Raw genomic sequence first — 15,959 nt, 5'->3', positions numbered from 1 at the left:
CAATTGCTTTTATTGTTCTTTCGACAGCGTAACACAATGCATGTACTTCGTAGAGCACAGCTGACAGCCGCAGCTGAAGGGCCAAATTCTTTGCCTTAGGCTGCCGCCTCATGGCCGAATCAGGACTAGTCCCAGCCGCGGTACCTGGCAACTTGTACTTTTCGAGGTACCGTTCGTCGCACTCAACTCCCTGTTCCCGCGCCCTGAAGGGAAAAAGCCAAACCCTTCGGACTAACGACTCAGCATCCATCGCATCTGCGTCTCGTATCCGCGAACAGCGCAAACAAGCGTCGATATTCTTATTCTTAGCAGTCAGCCAGGCATCTCCAGAAGCGCGGTAAATATCACAGCATTGAAGCCACCGCCGCCCCGTAGCAAAGCAGCAATAGCGCGCGCCGCCGCCCACTGAAAAAAAAGCATCCATCAACACGCGTCATTCCACGCTGGCGATAATCGTCGCCAGGCCGTGGTTTGCGACACGGGACTCAAGAAGCCATTGAGCCCCCACGACTGCGCAGGAGGTCCCTCGCGGCGGACGGGAATGAACCTGCGGTAACGCTCACCATCCAGACTAAGATGGAGGCCAAGCGAAAGGCGAATGGAGGAGCAGCGGATGCGGAGGACCGCCAGGCGAAGCGGCGCAGAGTAGCTGTGAGTAACGGCCCAGCTTGATTCTATCCTCGAGACTCTACCCTCTATCTATTTTTCTCGACGGATTGTTTTTTTTTTACCATGCGGCAAAGGAGCTGCATGCGCCTGCATTGTTCGATTGCGTGCATTCTACACGCCCTGCTGAAGCTCTCTTACACACTTGCATATCGCAGATCATCTCCGCGCTAACACCACCATCTCCGTACAGCAAGGTTTCGATCTTTCCAAGGGCGAGTCTCGCGAATCAACCACTGCGCACGGATTGGTGTTCCTCGAGCAGATCCGTCGGACAGCTGATAAAAGGTACGCTGCTGCTGCTTCTGGTTTTTGTTTCCCGTCACAATGAGTCCTCGCTAACCGTACCTCGAAAGTGGTCGTCTCGTCGCAACATACTTTGAGACGCTCGTTCCACGGCAAAGCAACCCCGACTACTACAAAAAGACGCGATTGCCGATTTCCCTCGAAACTATCGAACAAAAGCTTATCGATGGCGAATTCAAGAGCCTCGCAGAGCTGGAGAGCTACTTCAAAAGGATGATTGCCAACGCAAAAGACTATTATTCTAGAGGATCGCAAGTTTTTGATGATGCTGAGCGTGTTCGCAAAGCACTGAGTAACTACATGACCAAAACGAACCCTGCATACAGCAACCGCTCTTACCAAGCTGTGCCTACCCCGCTGCCGCCGGAAAATGGCGACGAAGAGGAAGGGAATGATGAAGAGGAGGAAGAAGAAGAGGGGGAAGAAGATGCCGAGGGCGAGGATGCTGAAGCTGACGAAGATGCTGAGGGAGAAGACGAAGATGCCGAAGGCGAGGAGGAGCCTGAAGAAGATGAAGAGCCCAGATCGAGACGAAAAGCCATTATACTCAAGCGAAGCCGTACCCGCAGGAGTTCGAATAACGAAAGCTCTCGAGCTCGATCGCCGCCAAGTCGTCCCGATCACCAATACGAAAATATACCATACAAGGGTCTTACATTTCAACAAGCTCAGGAAAAAATCGTCGAAGAACTTTTGCGACACCAGGAACCAGAGTGCGTGAAACCAACCCAACCAGGCTGAGCCTGAGATTTTACTGACGTGAACTATTTCCAGATATGACGATGCCTATTTTGAGCCCTTTATCAATCTTCCTCCTCGAGCTTTGAGAGATTACTACAAGGTCATTACCGATCCTCTGTCCATCAAGAAACTGCAGAAGATGGTCAAAGGCGTGCAAGGACGAAATGACGCGACAGGAGTTAGCGAGTTCAAGAGCTGGAGTGCTTTTGAAGAGAAAACAAAGCTCCTCTGGACCAATGCGTATTTCTACAACGAAGAAGGCAGCGATATCTATGTTCTGGCACAAGAGCTCGAGGTGAGTTTGCGTATGATTTCATAATTCAAATGCTTCACACATCTTACAATGCGATTTAGAAATTTTTCTACGGCCAGCTCAAAAAGGCACAAGCAGCTGTCTCGGAGCCATCGCAGCCGAAGATTAAACTCAAGGTCGGGCAAGGATCCGAAACCCCTGGTTCGTCCAAGAAGATTACCATCCACGTTGGCGGGCGTGACAGCTCCGTAGCATCGCCAGCACCTCAGGTAGCCCCATCCTCAGAGACCAATGGCAATGTCAACGGTGCCGGCCAGCTCTCGGCCAACCTCGAGGCTCCTCGCAGCGTCTCGGCGTCTGCGCCGTCGCCAACGCCCTCATCCCAGGTAGGATTGGGGCTGAAGGTGGAAGATGGCATTCGGGCATCCCCGGCAGTTGGTAGCATGCCAGCCGGTGCACCAGGACAACCTGCCGTGCGGCCTCCTATTCCCACGATTACATCTCTGCCATTCCAGACGAACCCGCTCGTTAATGGATATGCGGATCAGAGGAGATTCCGCCCTGCCAGTAAAGGTATGCGCGAAGTTCTTGATGATGTCGAAGCCGCTGTTTGATAGGGCTTGCTAACTCTGGATATAGGAATTGACAGTGCGCTGATTGAACAATTGCGGATCCAAACACATCCTAGTATTCCAAATGAGCGCCCTACGCTGCTCACCATCTTACCCAACGCAAAGGAGATGCAACAGTCGGCAACCATCAACCTGCCGCCAACGCAGACTCGCATCTGGATCGTCGTGACGCTGCCAACGTTTCTGCAAGACCGTCAGTATAGCCTCTGGACTCTGGTGGACAAGCAGCCTTGGAAACAGTTGATGCAGCCCATCCCCAACCAGACGCATCATGAGCGAGCGTTTGATGTTATGCTGCACCCGGGGCTCAATGTCATTGAAACTCATCTCATTGCCGCGATTCCCCGACATGAGCGAGAGCCAGGCGGACCAGAGGTGGAATTGGAAGTCTTTACAGTACTGATTAATGTGTCACGCCCATATTAGACGCAGTAAATCTTGGTCAGCGGGCATCGTTCTAGAAAAGGCTTGATTGTCCGCTTCTGCTTCAAGTTCTTTGGGGAATTATTCGGACGAACTCGGTACCCCCCTTGCAACAAAGAGGGATCAAAATGGGAGGAGGTAGATGCGGGATTCCGCACACGCTCCGCAATGACTGGTAAGGAATCGGAAGAGTTGGCTGGTTGCAGTAGGAGTTATCAGGTAGCGACTCGACAAAATCGGGACTTTGGGTGGAGCCCCTGACTGGGTCTGAATCTATTTTCTTTTACTAGTATTTCTTTTTTTTTTTCCCTTGTCTTTTCTATTTATTTTTTTTAATCATCTCGGCCGAGCGCAGACATGGACCGGGATTCAAGACCGTATTGCCGCTTGCCGCGTCATGAGCCGTCGGGACAAGGCGTGGGATTGTACCGTCCACTTGGAACATGTGGGATGCTATGCTCGTTCTGTTCTTCGTATACTCGTATCCCAGTTTCGTGTTAGTTTGGGTAGCACAATTTTGGTGTTGCTGGGCAAGCAAGATAGGCATAATGCCGTGCTGTCCTAGGATTTCGGGCAGCGAGAGCCGGTAGGCACCTACTATATTCTTAGCGGAGAAGATGAGAACATGATGTTATTGATGCTTTTTCCTCATTCCGTGTCAGACAGGGCTGAGACCCTGAAAATGACTGTCCATGTACACAGATTCGTCTTCCAACCCCTGCTTTTGTGTGCCCAAACTAAAAGAATAATATTTATTATTAATCACCGTTCAAATATTCATTTTGCATTATCATCGTTGGAACGCGCTAGCAGTAGACACAACAGCACCTGGTCACTTTTAGGAGATTGTGACACGGAAAAATTTGAGCCATCCATAGGTGCAAAATATGGCAGCCTAGATGCTTAGCTTAGTACAATCACACAGGCCCATGTAAGTTGCCAAGTTAGCCAGAAAACACTTCCCCTGCTGCTAAGCCCTGCAGATAGCCGCTCGGGACTCCGTGTGGATTGCCACTCTGTCTGTATAGTGCTAAGTAGCTGAGGCCTCTTTTCGGCCATTCGTATCTTGATTTTCGGCCATAAGGGGGATAAAGCATCGGGGATACCAGACAAAACAGGCGCAGTTAAACGCGACGCGTGTAAAGTACCAAAGTAGGTGGGAGAAATGACCAGATTTTAATTTATTTTAGTTTTGAATTAATCGATAAAATGGATAAAATGGAATTTCTGGGCTTTTTATAATGTATATGTAATGATTACTTTTGTTGAAAGTAGGGTTATCCACTCATGCGGCTTCGTATTTTGGAGGTGAACCGAGTCATGTTGGACCCCTATGGTGTCCTATTCTTGGCATATTTTTGCTGATTATCAGGCGGATATGGTTGACGGATAGTAGTTTTGAATACGGGTTAATCAGATTGGGTGGTCTTGGGCGATAGAGCGGGTAGTTGGCGAGAGTATTCGAAGCTTGAAGGAATGGGTGGGTTTGGCAATGACAATTTGATTAGTGAATAATCAAAGAGTATGTAATCTGACTAGACCATCTGCATCTTCAACAGCAACACAGCTGTTTGTATAAGTCCATCTAGGTAAAGAAGCAAGAAAGAGGATTATGTCTGCCTACCGGACCGGCGATTTACATACGAGTTGTTTAGCGTATTTCCATGGATTCGATCGGTGTTCAAGCGGCTACCGTGATGACGTGGGTCCTACGAGCCATTGTTGCTCTCATATCTGCGAGAAGATCTATAGCCACAATCACCGTTTTCCGTATATCCTCGTGAGACGGAAATACAAGACACTTTCCCTGGAGCGGCAGGAGCGGCAGGAAGCGGAAAGTGGGCACTGGTCAATCAACTTAAGACTGCAACACGCCCTACGTTTAGCTTTAAAGTGTCCGATCAGATAGTGTGTGGCGATTATTGGTGGATATAAATGCGTCTGCCTAGCCGCTAGAGGTTGAGAATATGTATGAGGTTCCGGTGGCTTAGAGACGTCGTATGAGTTGACGAGATAAGTTAGATTGCCGAGGCTTTCAATCTCATTCATAGATTGTTGCTATTGACCGCCTCCCCCTTTTCTTTCACTGGGAACAGGATGTAAGTGTTGGCAAAATGCAGTGTCTGAGAAGTCATATAAGACTCTTTGTAGTTTGTTCAGATTATCTTCGCAATTCAAAAGTAGACACTTGACAAGGTGTATATACATGTGATCGAGATTATTTTATCATTTCAACTTCTCTAAACATCTGATTTTCCGAGGAGTTAGTTGTATGGATAGACAAAAGTATTTGGTAGTGTGTACTAGGCTAGCCTCAAGACATAGACAAGGAGGGATGTGGATAAAGATAGTTTCTCTCTTTCATTACTTCTTTTTTATCGGTTTATTTTTATTTTTCCTTTTATTTATCTTTTTATTTTTTATTATTTCTTCATCATTTTATCGATAGTTTCAGGGGGTGGTTGGTGCGCCATGTAACAACATCGTAAACGCATTCATGTCATAGGTCGCTTCGTAAACACACGCATATTGACTGTAGATCTGGACTCAAGGGCTTACTTGATTATAGCTAAGCACTAGTGTAAGCACGCTTGATCCTTTTGACCGGTTCAGTTGGTCGGCCAGTTTGACCGACCAGCTTGACCGGCTAGTGAAGGTATCTACCGTAGACAGGGCCAGAAGCGAGTTCCTGATTTAGGAAACACTATGTAAGCGAGTTCATGTACGCACACTCTGAATTAGTTGTATGCAATAGACAATGACTAACATGTGACATACACTCTCTTCCGTACTTGCATAAAACTAATTGATTCATGCGCCCTTCGATAGCCGAAGAGACATATATCGCTTCGAGAACGTGTAAAAAGGCACAAATTTAATCAACGAGTTGATATCTCTCTCTTTTTTCAGCGACAGAGAGCACATAGTTCTCGTAGTTTCTCGAGACACAAGCTTTATACAAAGCTTATTCACAAGACCCTGGCATCTCTGCGTCCTGAAAATCGTAGAATAGTGGACCAGTCGCCAAGAATTACTAGAAACTGCAAATGATACTCCGTAATTCAAACTATAATCTTACTGGCTTGTAAAAAAACTACTGCGACGTTTTGTACAAGTCCGCTTATCAATCAATGTGGTCGGATGAAAAGGGAAATTCTTGTCATCAGCCTGATAAATTAAAGCCGAGCTCGTATTATAGCTCTTCTCAATCGGGGCTGCAGTGGAGCTCCTGTTGGATGATTCAGATGCAGGTAGATGCTTACGTTATGTTATTTAAATATCAGCTGAGTCGCTTAATTCACTTCCTGTTGCTGAACTACACAGGCATATAATAGCTGGTGCTTTATGATAAACTGGATCGGTAGAAATTGAGGCAATGGCATAATACGCACATTAGTAATCTCGCTTGGTCAGACATCTCAAGTCAGAAACAACGTCTGATACAACGTTTGTCATTGGTCCCATAGTGAGTAATCGTGGTTCCGCAGGGATGCCGCTGTTGACATTGAATTGGTAGTGCATGGGTATTTCATTATAATTATACTCCGAGAGTATTCTAATCATGCTCAACTGCACCAAGAATCTGGAATAGACAATCCAAGTCTGAGAGCCATATCAGCTGGCTTAAGTCAGCTCGCATAGACATGGTTCATGAATATATAGATTTGTTTAGTCACCCCCTGCTCATGACCTGTACTCTACGTACAAGCTATGTTCCCAAGAATAATAGGCATTGGATTGCATTTTCGCCTTTTGATACTACACAACTTACTGACGACGAGATAATGATATGGAGGACATGTATCGAATATGGCCCAATTTCATCGAAATCATATTCTTAACGACAAAGAAGACGTAGAGAGACAAGCATAAGGGATATCAAATTCGTCGAAAAGCGAATGTAGCCGCTTCCTGGTCGCTGCAGATTGTGTGCATAGCGTTAGATATTAAACAAAGTGGCGGTACCATCAGGGCGGGAAAAAGCTGGGTGGGAAGGATCTTGGTTACTACGCATCCTCACGTTTGGATATCGTAATTGGGTAAAAGGTTACTACGAGCTGGGGACTGTGATCAGCCTCTCATATATACTAACAATCATGATCTAGCCTCTTTGCTATTGAGTCTATATTTCTAGAGGGATTATGTCGGAAATGGTGCGCAGCTCTCGGGCCTTTTCTAGTATACAAATGCAGAGTAATCTATGCTCAATGACAATTTGTGAAATGATTAGGGTAATTGGAGTGTAAAACAATTCAAAGTCAATTACCACTAGAGACCAAACGAAGCAATTTACAAGCAAGACACAATTAAGGCCTTGGAATTAGACGCCGAATGTATTAGGGTAGCTCATATTTGTTCCAAGCTTCTCCGTTGCCAAATATGGACCCTGCGCAGATCATTCAGTGCGCTTACGTGCCGGCAGCCATAAAACCTCGGAATGTAACGATGCCTGTCAAAGAGGTGTCTGATTCAGATCTGATGTTCCCCTTTGGAGACTTAAGCCAAGGTTAACATCTGTGCATGATTTCACATTTACTAATCAAGACTCTTGTTCAATAGGTCACGCATACACTCTTATGAGCTATGCCACCTTATCTAGTCGTTCATCTAAATGTATGACTGCAGTTGTATCATTTTCGTAAATGAGATGACCCATGCTGAACGGACCTTAATTTGTCACTACCTAGGTTAGAGTGGTCTATTTTACAAAGGAAACCTAGATTTGTAAGAAAATTTCTAGCGATACCGAGATCAAAGATACAGAGAGCTTTCTTATAAGACAAAGATTTCGTCGCTCATCTTGGCATTTGCGCCAGGCTGCTTGTACCCCAGGCTTACCAGCGACTTCTTGGCTGCGGTAACCATTCCAGGTGGTCCACAGATCATAACTTTACTTCCCTCCTCGCTCGAAGAAGGGAGCATCTCAGCCATCATATCCTTTGTCACATAACCAGACCCAAATTTCCACTTAGAAGAATGACTCTCAAGTACATAGTATACTTTGAAGATTTTTGGATATCGCCTAGCAAAAGTATCCAGTTCTTCCCTGAGAAGGATATCCTGCTCTGTTCGGTTGGCGTAAATGAGACTGATCTCCGTGGTATCGCAGTCGCTTTCGCAGATGGCTCGGATAATCTGGAACATAGGCGTGATCCCGGTGCCACCAGCTACCATGCCTATCTTCTTACATAGTTGCCGAGAGTACCGCATAGCTCCCTTGGGACCCCTGAAATGAACCTCATCACCAATGTTTAGGTTGGCCAAGTAGCCATTTGTCATTTTCCCGTCCGGGTAGACCTTGATAAGGAGCTCCAGGATGCCCTTGTCGGCGTTATTCGACGTCGGAGTATAGGATCGTGTTACAGTTTCCCCGTCAATAACTGCAGTAATGGCAACATGCTGACCCGTTGGCAAACCAAGTATGGGATGCGAAGAGGGCAAGGTGAATGTCAGACGGTATACGTTTGGCGACACCAGCTCTTTTTTAGCTAGTGGAATCGCAGATGCAGCTGCTTCCGAGTCTAGCCATCCCCTTTGCTGTAGAAGATTGAATTCAGGGGCCTTTGGCACCTTGAAATGGTAGGGGTATTTTGGCGAGTCTAGAGAAACGACGATCTGGAGCAGTCTACGGGCAATCAGGGTATGAACTGATGCCAGGACACCGGCTCCAACTAGCAATCCCATTAAAAAGCCAGGCTTTGAAGAGGAGGAAGAAACAACAGTGGAAGAAGAGACAGCCCACTTAGGCGCAAATGTGATTAGGTTCTTGCCAAGCGAAGAGGCTTTAGACATTATATCGCGATCCACGCTGGACGTAGTAAGACCGTAGTACAAGGCAGCGGTACCAAGTGATACTATGGTGTACTTGGCGGTGTCAGACATGCTCTTCTCTGTAGATGACGAAGTGTTGCTTTTCGGAGGCGTTGATGGTTTGGCGAGTGCTATTCTCGCTTTCCTTTTCTTGTATCCTTTGAGTTTGCCTATTCGTAGTGGTACCATTAGGTCGAATGCATCGTCTGAGTGGCCGGCATTGTCGAAAGCCTCGCTAGCGTTGGTGCCAGCTGCCTCTATCAGCACGTCCACACCACCAGGGTGGCTCTGGATATACTTGGTCACATCATAGACTATGGGAGAATGTTAGATTGCTCCTATAGAGACCAAGGAGAGTCCTTGGTCCGTCTCACCTTCTCCATGAATAACCATCCACGCATCTCCTGCACTGTTGTGCAGCTCGATTTCTTTCTGGGAGTATTCTGTAGCCTCTGCCATAATGATATATAGAGCCCGTACGGAAAAAACGCAAGATGAAGAAAGGCCGAAGTTGATACGTTGCTGGAATGGGTGGTGGCTTCTTTTTAAACCGCTGGATAGAAGTGCTGGATTATACCAGCCAGTAACCCTAATTACAGAAGTTTATAGACGTATGTTATAATGAATGTTGGTAAAGTCATCATTCTCTGACCGGCATTGGCATGGCCTAAATCACCCCCATGTGACTTCTTTCTTTGTTTAGAACATTGCCGCGAAATATCACGCAACATTCTCCATTCGCCCTGATTTTACCGTGTTACAGAGAAACCAGACACCGAAAATCTTGAAACACACCCATTTACACAACCTTAAAACCGACCCGACTCTCTTGAAGCCGATTCATTTACAAGTTCCTCGGAACAATTTCTCTGTCCGACTCGAAGTGTGTGGGGGATCAGTAATCAGGCGCCATCGAAGCCACTGCCGTTATGTCGACCTTTTTAGCGGCGGTTCAGGCCGCTAAATATGTCCGAGATTCGATGTGAGCTTTGTTTCCCAAAAGGGGTCATACCAGGATCTTGAGGCTGTATACATTACATACTCCTACCTATCTGGAGGTGGCCGAAACCGAGGTCAGTTCATCAGTAATTATAAATTATACGATTCCCTGTAGGGCGCACAAATCTTGGCTGCAAAACCCGAGGTATAACATGTTTCAGATAATCTTCCAGTAGGTGATCTCATTCCGAGGACATAATGCTGTAAATCGGCTGCCGACTTAGAGTTACCCGAACGATGATTATTTCCCCCGCCATCAGGAGGCTCCGCGGAGGATGATTCGCAACCTGTGGCGAGAGATGAAATAATTAAACAAGAAATAAAGCAACCACTTAAGAACAAAGTTCCCTCCAATCTTTGGATAACATCGAAAGAATTTCACTGGTTGAGTTTATAGACCGTCTTGTTCGGGGCCATTTAACAGTTTGGCATATACTAGCAAAGTTACCTGTTCTCACAATGTCTACTCTTTTTCATCTCTTGGGAGAGCAGCCATCTACTGCGATAGAGTTCGAAGTCTCTGCATCATTGGATTTTGATGACTTGCAAGATCTTGTTGCTTCACATTTTGCCATCGTGGAACCTCGTGGTAAGTGCCTAATCCTGAGAGAAAAGATATAGCATGATTTACTAACACAGCTTGTGACTTAAGGTGTTGGATTTGTGTCTGATGATCAATTCCTTACATCAGTAGCGGATGTACTGGCTGCTGATGGACCCATTGCAATCTCTATCGATGGCGGCGCAGTGCGCGAAATTCCTGGGCCCAAAGGGCTTCCGTATCTTGGCAACTTTACTCAGATATACCCTGACCATCTTGGTAATCATCAAAGGCTGTTCGAAACATATGGCAAGCTTTTTGCGGTCACCACCTTCGGTACTACGTGGAATTACACAAACGATCCCAATCTGACAAACATCTTCTTTACCGAAAGCGGGTTCTTCACCAAGGGTGTCATTGATGGGCATCCTCTACACGCGTTCAACTTGGGAGATGCTGGCATCTTCTTCGGTAGTACGGACACGGAGAGCTGGCGTGCAAACCACAAGTTCTTCCCCCCTGCACTTGGTCCCAAGGCAGTGAAACACTACGCACCTAAACTGCAAGATACAATTGAGGACGCGTTTTCCGTCTTTGATCAACTAGACAAAGACGGCGAAGCTTGGAATGTGTTCCCTTATATGCTGAAATTAACATCTCAAGCCATCGTCAAGCTCGTCCTGGGTATGCAAGTTCGTCATTTTGCATCACCGGATACGCCACTTGATGAGATAGTGTCCATGATCATTGAAATCTTGATGCTGGCCAGGAAAGTTAATCGCTATGGCTCTTGGTATGGCAGCCTGCCATTTGGAGACCCTCAGAAACTCCGCAATGTTACGAAGATGATTCGCGAGCGGTTGGGTAAGAAAATAGAGGAAGTTGAGAATGCCAAAGTGGGTGCAAAAGAACTTGAACTGCAAGACGCCGCTTTAGAAGCAGACAACTTGATCGGTATGTATCTGCTCACTATCTTTTTTAACAAACATTGATATGCTAACCAGGCTTGACATCAGATTTTGCTGTTCGAGCCCGAGACAGTAAAGGAAACAGGCTGAGTAAAGATCATGCATCTCTAGGTGTAACCGTCATCGCTGGCGCTGGCTTTTCAACCACAGCAGCGCTGCTCTCTTGGTTGATATATGGCCTAGTCTTTTATGAAGGGATGCAAGATCGCATCCTCCAGGAGCTTATCAACAATGATTGGAACGAAGATACAGTCGCTACACCAGAGCTAACCCACAAGCTCAAGTTTTTGGATAAGTATATCAAGGAAACACAGCGGCGACACAATGGATCGTTCCAACCGGGCCGTACAGCCAAGACTGACTTGATCTTACCCGGAGGATACAAGATGAAAAAGGACTCCCTCGTCATCTTGGCCCTACACCACCTCCACACAAACTCCAAGCAATGGGACAGCCCTCTACGCTTTGATCCCGACCGCTGGGACACCGAAAAAGTCAAAAACCGCCCAGCAGGGTCGTTTCAGCCTTTTGGCTCTGGGGCTCGCGGCTGCATAGGCTTCAACTTGGCATTGGAGGAAGTCAAGATATTCCTACCTAAGCTGGTATATCGCTACAAGTTCACGTTGGCCAAAATGGACGAAGCCGTTCAATACGATCCAAACCAGGTGGTCATCAAGCCAGACAATCTCTACGTTCGTGCGAAGAGAAGAGTTCGATGGCCAGCGAAGTCCGAATAAGCTATATGCTTATTATGGCTGACGCCACCTTTTTTGATGGTCAGCAAGGTGTGGGCCGTGGTTCTTGTATCCTTTCTTTGTTCTGATCAATTGAGAATGTCAACATGTCAATAAATGGGAATTGAGTAAAACAACGTAGTCTTTCGTTATCAACCTGACAGAGACTTCAATTATTCGCTTGCTGTGAAACTGAAAACACGTTACCTAGACGTACTGTGTCCCAACTCACTAAATGGGGGTCAAGGCAAGGTTAGGGATTTTCATGTGGTCTCTTACAAGGCTCTGGTCGCATGGCTTGCTGACGCTACTATCCCTGTTGCAGGTCGCCGACCTTGCGGTCTTCGCTAAGTATATCAGCACTAATGCGCACATCAACTCCTGATCTGATAGCCAATAGCGCAGGGGGCTTCCAATGCTATGCCGCTGTGCCGCAAACGTCGTGTTCCAGAACCCGCACTTCTAAGGCGTCTTAATAATAAACCGCCGTATTACTCTTTTGGTCTTCCCTGCGGACACGGATGAATGTTCGGGGAGATCCCGTCCACCCTTCACGGAGCCGTGCTGTATGTGGAAATACCCGCCGTAGCGCAAATACGGCCGTAGTTAAGCTAGGTAACTTCAACTATTGAATTTTTCAGTAATGTCTCGACTTGCGTCACATTGGGTAAATGCTTCGTAATCTAAGAAGAACATGTTGCTCCCCTGTAGTAAGATTGCTACTATTGGATTGATTAGCTCGGCTATTGCCATGCTTGATGTTCTGACTGCATTGGTATTAAGGAGACACCAACTATAGAACCAGTGAAGACTTTTTAAGCTTTGACAATAGATGGTGACAAATTATCGACAAATATGTCGAAATCGCATCGTCATCTGATCTTATGAATTAAATTCAGACACATTGCGAGACGATACTTAAAGATGTCATGATTATTTGCGAAATGATAGTAATTGAGTCTCTTAATGAAACAGTGTCGCTTAAAGTGACACTAGTTGTAGTTCGATCTAGAGACATTGAAGTCACACAGGTTAGTAGTTTCCGTACGACTCATCAACTTGTTGTACTTTGCTCATTACGGTAGCGTAATATGAGCTATCAATTTACAAGCATCCTCCTATGCTTGCCAGCCAAGACTCTTCCTTTTCTTATTACACATTGTCCTTTTTCCGTCCTTTTTCCTCTTCTGTCTTTTGGTCGGCCGTTTTGTTTCACCTGCTGAGCTCCTTACTAAGTCTACAACCAACCACACAGGATTGATTCAATCTTACAACTTCCCGATCAAGTTACGGTCGATACAGATCAAAACTCATTTGCACATCCGGAACACCAAACTTTGATGCGGAATTCCGCGGACGACTCAGGCTTAAACCCGGAGGTTCTAGGCATGACTCGCCCTGACGTTAGTGGCACGTACAATATAAGCCTGGTGACACATGCCTCCGTGGTTAATTTGTCTGGATCGGGGCAGAGCGGACAGTTTTCCGCTCCATGTCAAATTTGGTACTTAAAAAAGGCGCAAAGACACCCGAGAATAGTACTATACCTAGGTATTGAGCTAGGTATCGTAGTCTAGGATGATGCTCAATATGCAGTAAGGCGTCGGATGACAACTTCCGCAACTCTATTTTTTCGTCTGACAGATAGTACCTCGGACGTGGTACTCTTTCCTGTTGTAATTAGCAATTATATATTTATTTTAGTTGTTTATCTATTTATTATTTATTGTTTTATTCGGAATGTCTTTCGGAACCTCCGAACACTTGATCCCTAACTCCCCGTAAATCACCCTGTATCTCAACCCTTCCCATGGGTTGATGCTTATTACGAGCTTCCCCAACTCCCCGGATACCCTATTATTAATGTATTACAACATGACGCATTTACTACACATGTAGACCAAACACCAAATATGAGCATAATTGGTGAGAAGAGAGCCATCTAAAATTAGAACTTTGCACTTGCCATTGTTACATGTAACGTCCCATGTTGTACGAGCACGTTCTCTCTAGCATCTGATCTAGGGGTGGTATCGTATTAAAAAAAAGAAACCAAAAAGGAGGCAAAAGCCTCAGCGCCGATCCATGCCATGCCATGCCATACCATACCGTAATGCTGCTGCGTGGTCCATATTGTACATCCATATAAGCCGTACCAAAAGACAAAGAAAAAAAAAAAAAAAAAAAATAGACAAATGCCGCGTGCTCGTATCAAGATCCATCAAACTAGCCCCCACCAGCTGGTCTTTGCTTTAATTGTATGAGATGCTTCAAGCCAGTCTGGACGCCCATGTACTTTCGTTGTTTAGGATCATACCACCCCAGGACGTATACAGCCATGACCGCAGACTTTCCCTGCAACTCTACCAGTCCATCAACTCTGATGCAGCCCCTGCTTGGTGGCTGCTTCGCAGGCTGCCAGTTCTTCGTAAATGTAACGGTAGCGGCCTGAAGAGCTGCCTGAATCCGAGGATCAACTTGGCTTACACCACTGAATGGGGTGCCGGGTATTTCGCTGATCCCGGTGTGGACCGGAAAGTTGGACTTATCCGGCTGCCCTGGAACCTTGACCGTCTGTTTGCCAGTTGTCCCGAGTTCTCCTTGTTCTTTGATACGATTCAGAATGGCGGCCTGCCATGTCGCCTCGGGTGGAGGTGGCGTGTTAAATCCCAAGACTTTACCAATATCTTGGGCGGTCTGCCTGGCCAATGAATTAAGAAATGCCCACACCGATAATGCCACTGCTTTTGGGTATATGGCCGTGTTGACGTGGTTGGCAGCCAGCGAGTCCATCGGTCGATCGCCCCAGAATATGCCGTCATCATCAATAATGATACTGTGAAGACAAGCATTAGTATGTACATGTCGAAGCAAATGATAGTGACTTCATGTCTTACCCAGAAACATAGTGTTTTGGTGGCGGTGCGGGGGGATAAATGATATCCAGCCATAGCTTTTTGAGTTTGATATCCCGGCCACCGAGTAACTGAACATAGGCAGGATTTCGTTCAACGCCTCGCCGTATCAGCTCCGCCAGGCCCACTATGAAGATGGCCAATTAGTGATTATGCGGCTTCAAAGGCATTTACCTGCGCCTAGGTACTTACTCTTGATGTCTTTCTGCAACTGCTGGTCTTTATTAACAGCTATGAAGGTTGCCCACTCGGGATCGGAGCCCTTGTACGGCGGTTGTCTGACCTCCTTCGTCGTAAATGGGAACGGGAGGAACAGGATCGGCTCGTCTTCATCCGCCATATCCTCCATCTCTTTCTTTTCTCTCTCCGACAAAGCCTCCCATTCGTGATCCGCCCAGTCTAATAGCGGGTCAAAGACGACGGTTGCAAATATCTGCCAGCAGGCATATACGGCTATGGTTGTAAAAACGGCTCGGCTGTGATTTGATATTAGTCTTTGGGAAAATCGCGCCGACTCAGCCGTGGCAACAGCTTACTTTATGCGACGCCGGAAGGAACCTGGCTTGGGCGGAACAACGGGCTTCGCAAAATAAACCGGAAGCCCTTCTGTCGCTGGTTTATTTCGCCATGGTAGAAAGGATATCTGTCGGCTAACGGAAGAGATGCGATGGGCGGGGAGATGTGATGAGGCTTTCGATATAAGGTTTGCGTGTCGCTGTCGCGAAACGACCGCTGCGCGCCGCAGCATCCCGGCTTGTCGGTGGATTCTGTGCGCTTCCAAACGGCTAAAGATCAAAAAAATACAATCAAGGAAGAAGAGAAAGCTTGTGTCAAAAGAGCAAGCGCATGGTGTATTTGAAGCTATTGCGATGGATAATGAAGTTCTACAGAGATGATAAGGCAATCGGATTACACATTTGTCGCATGTGGTTACGCAGGGGTCTGACCGGAACATTGTAACCCCACCACC

General features: G+C 46.6%; 4 protein-coding genes across 4 annotated transcripts; 2 read left to right on the top strand and 2 right to left on the bottom strand.

The window, feature by feature from the left end:
• Positions 1-576: 576 nt before the first annotated feature.
• On the top strand, positions 577-3,024 carry T069G_03669 (bromodomain-containing protein; the record flags this gene model as incomplete). The annotated part of the gene is made up of 6 exons (XM_056170879.1): positions 577-651; positions 860-954; positions 1,023-1,685; positions 1,747-2,008; positions 2,068-2,539; positions 2,606-3,024. 6 exons carry the CDS (start codon positions 577-579, stop codon positions 3,022-3,024), a joined length of 1,986 nt encoding a protein of 661 aa, XP_056031771.1.
• A 4,770-nt stretch (positions 3,025-7,794) lies between these two features.
• On the bottom strand, positions 7,795-9,291 carry T069G_03668 (oxidoreductase NAD-binding domain-containing protein; the record flags this gene model as incomplete). Its single annotated transcript, XM_056170878.1, has 2 exons — positions 7,795-9,146; positions 9,207-9,291. 2 exons carry the CDS (start codon positions 9,289-9,291, stop codon positions 7,795-7,797), a joined length of 1,437 nt encoding a protein of 478 aa, XP_056031770.1.
• A 999-nt stretch (positions 9,292-10,290) lies between these two features.
• Positions 10,291-12,077, top strand: T069G_03667 (cytochrome p450 domain-containing protein; the record flags this gene model as incomplete). Its single annotated transcript, XM_056170877.1, has 3 exons — positions 10,291-10,420; positions 10,484-11,326; positions 11,389-12,077. The coding sequence occupies 3 exons, from the start codon at positions 10,291-10,293 to the stop codon at positions 12,075-12,077; spliced, it is 1,662 nt and encodes a 553-aa protein (XP_056031769.1).
• A 2,223-nt stretch (positions 12,078-14,300) lies between these two features.
• On the bottom strand, positions 14,301-15,737 carry T069G_03666 (uncharacterized protein; the record flags this gene model as incomplete). Its single annotated transcript, XM_056170876.1, has 4 exons — positions 14,301-14,910; positions 14,972-15,116; positions 15,182-15,465; positions 15,526-15,737. 4 exons carry the CDS (start codon positions 15,735-15,737, stop codon positions 14,301-14,303), a joined length of 1,251 nt encoding a protein of 416 aa, XP_056031768.1.
• Between the last annotated feature and the right edge of the window lie 222 nt (positions 15,738-15,959).

Source organism: Trichoderma breve, chromosome 2 (assembly GCF_028502605.1).
Source record: "Trichoderma breve strain T069 chromosome 2, whole genome shotgun sequence".
NCBI classification, from domain to species: domain Eukaryota; kingdom Fungi; phylum Ascomycota; class Sordariomycetes; order Hypocreales; family Hypocreaceae; genus Trichoderma; species Trichoderma breve.
This window is presented reverse-complemented; position numbering and strand designations above follow the sequence as displayed.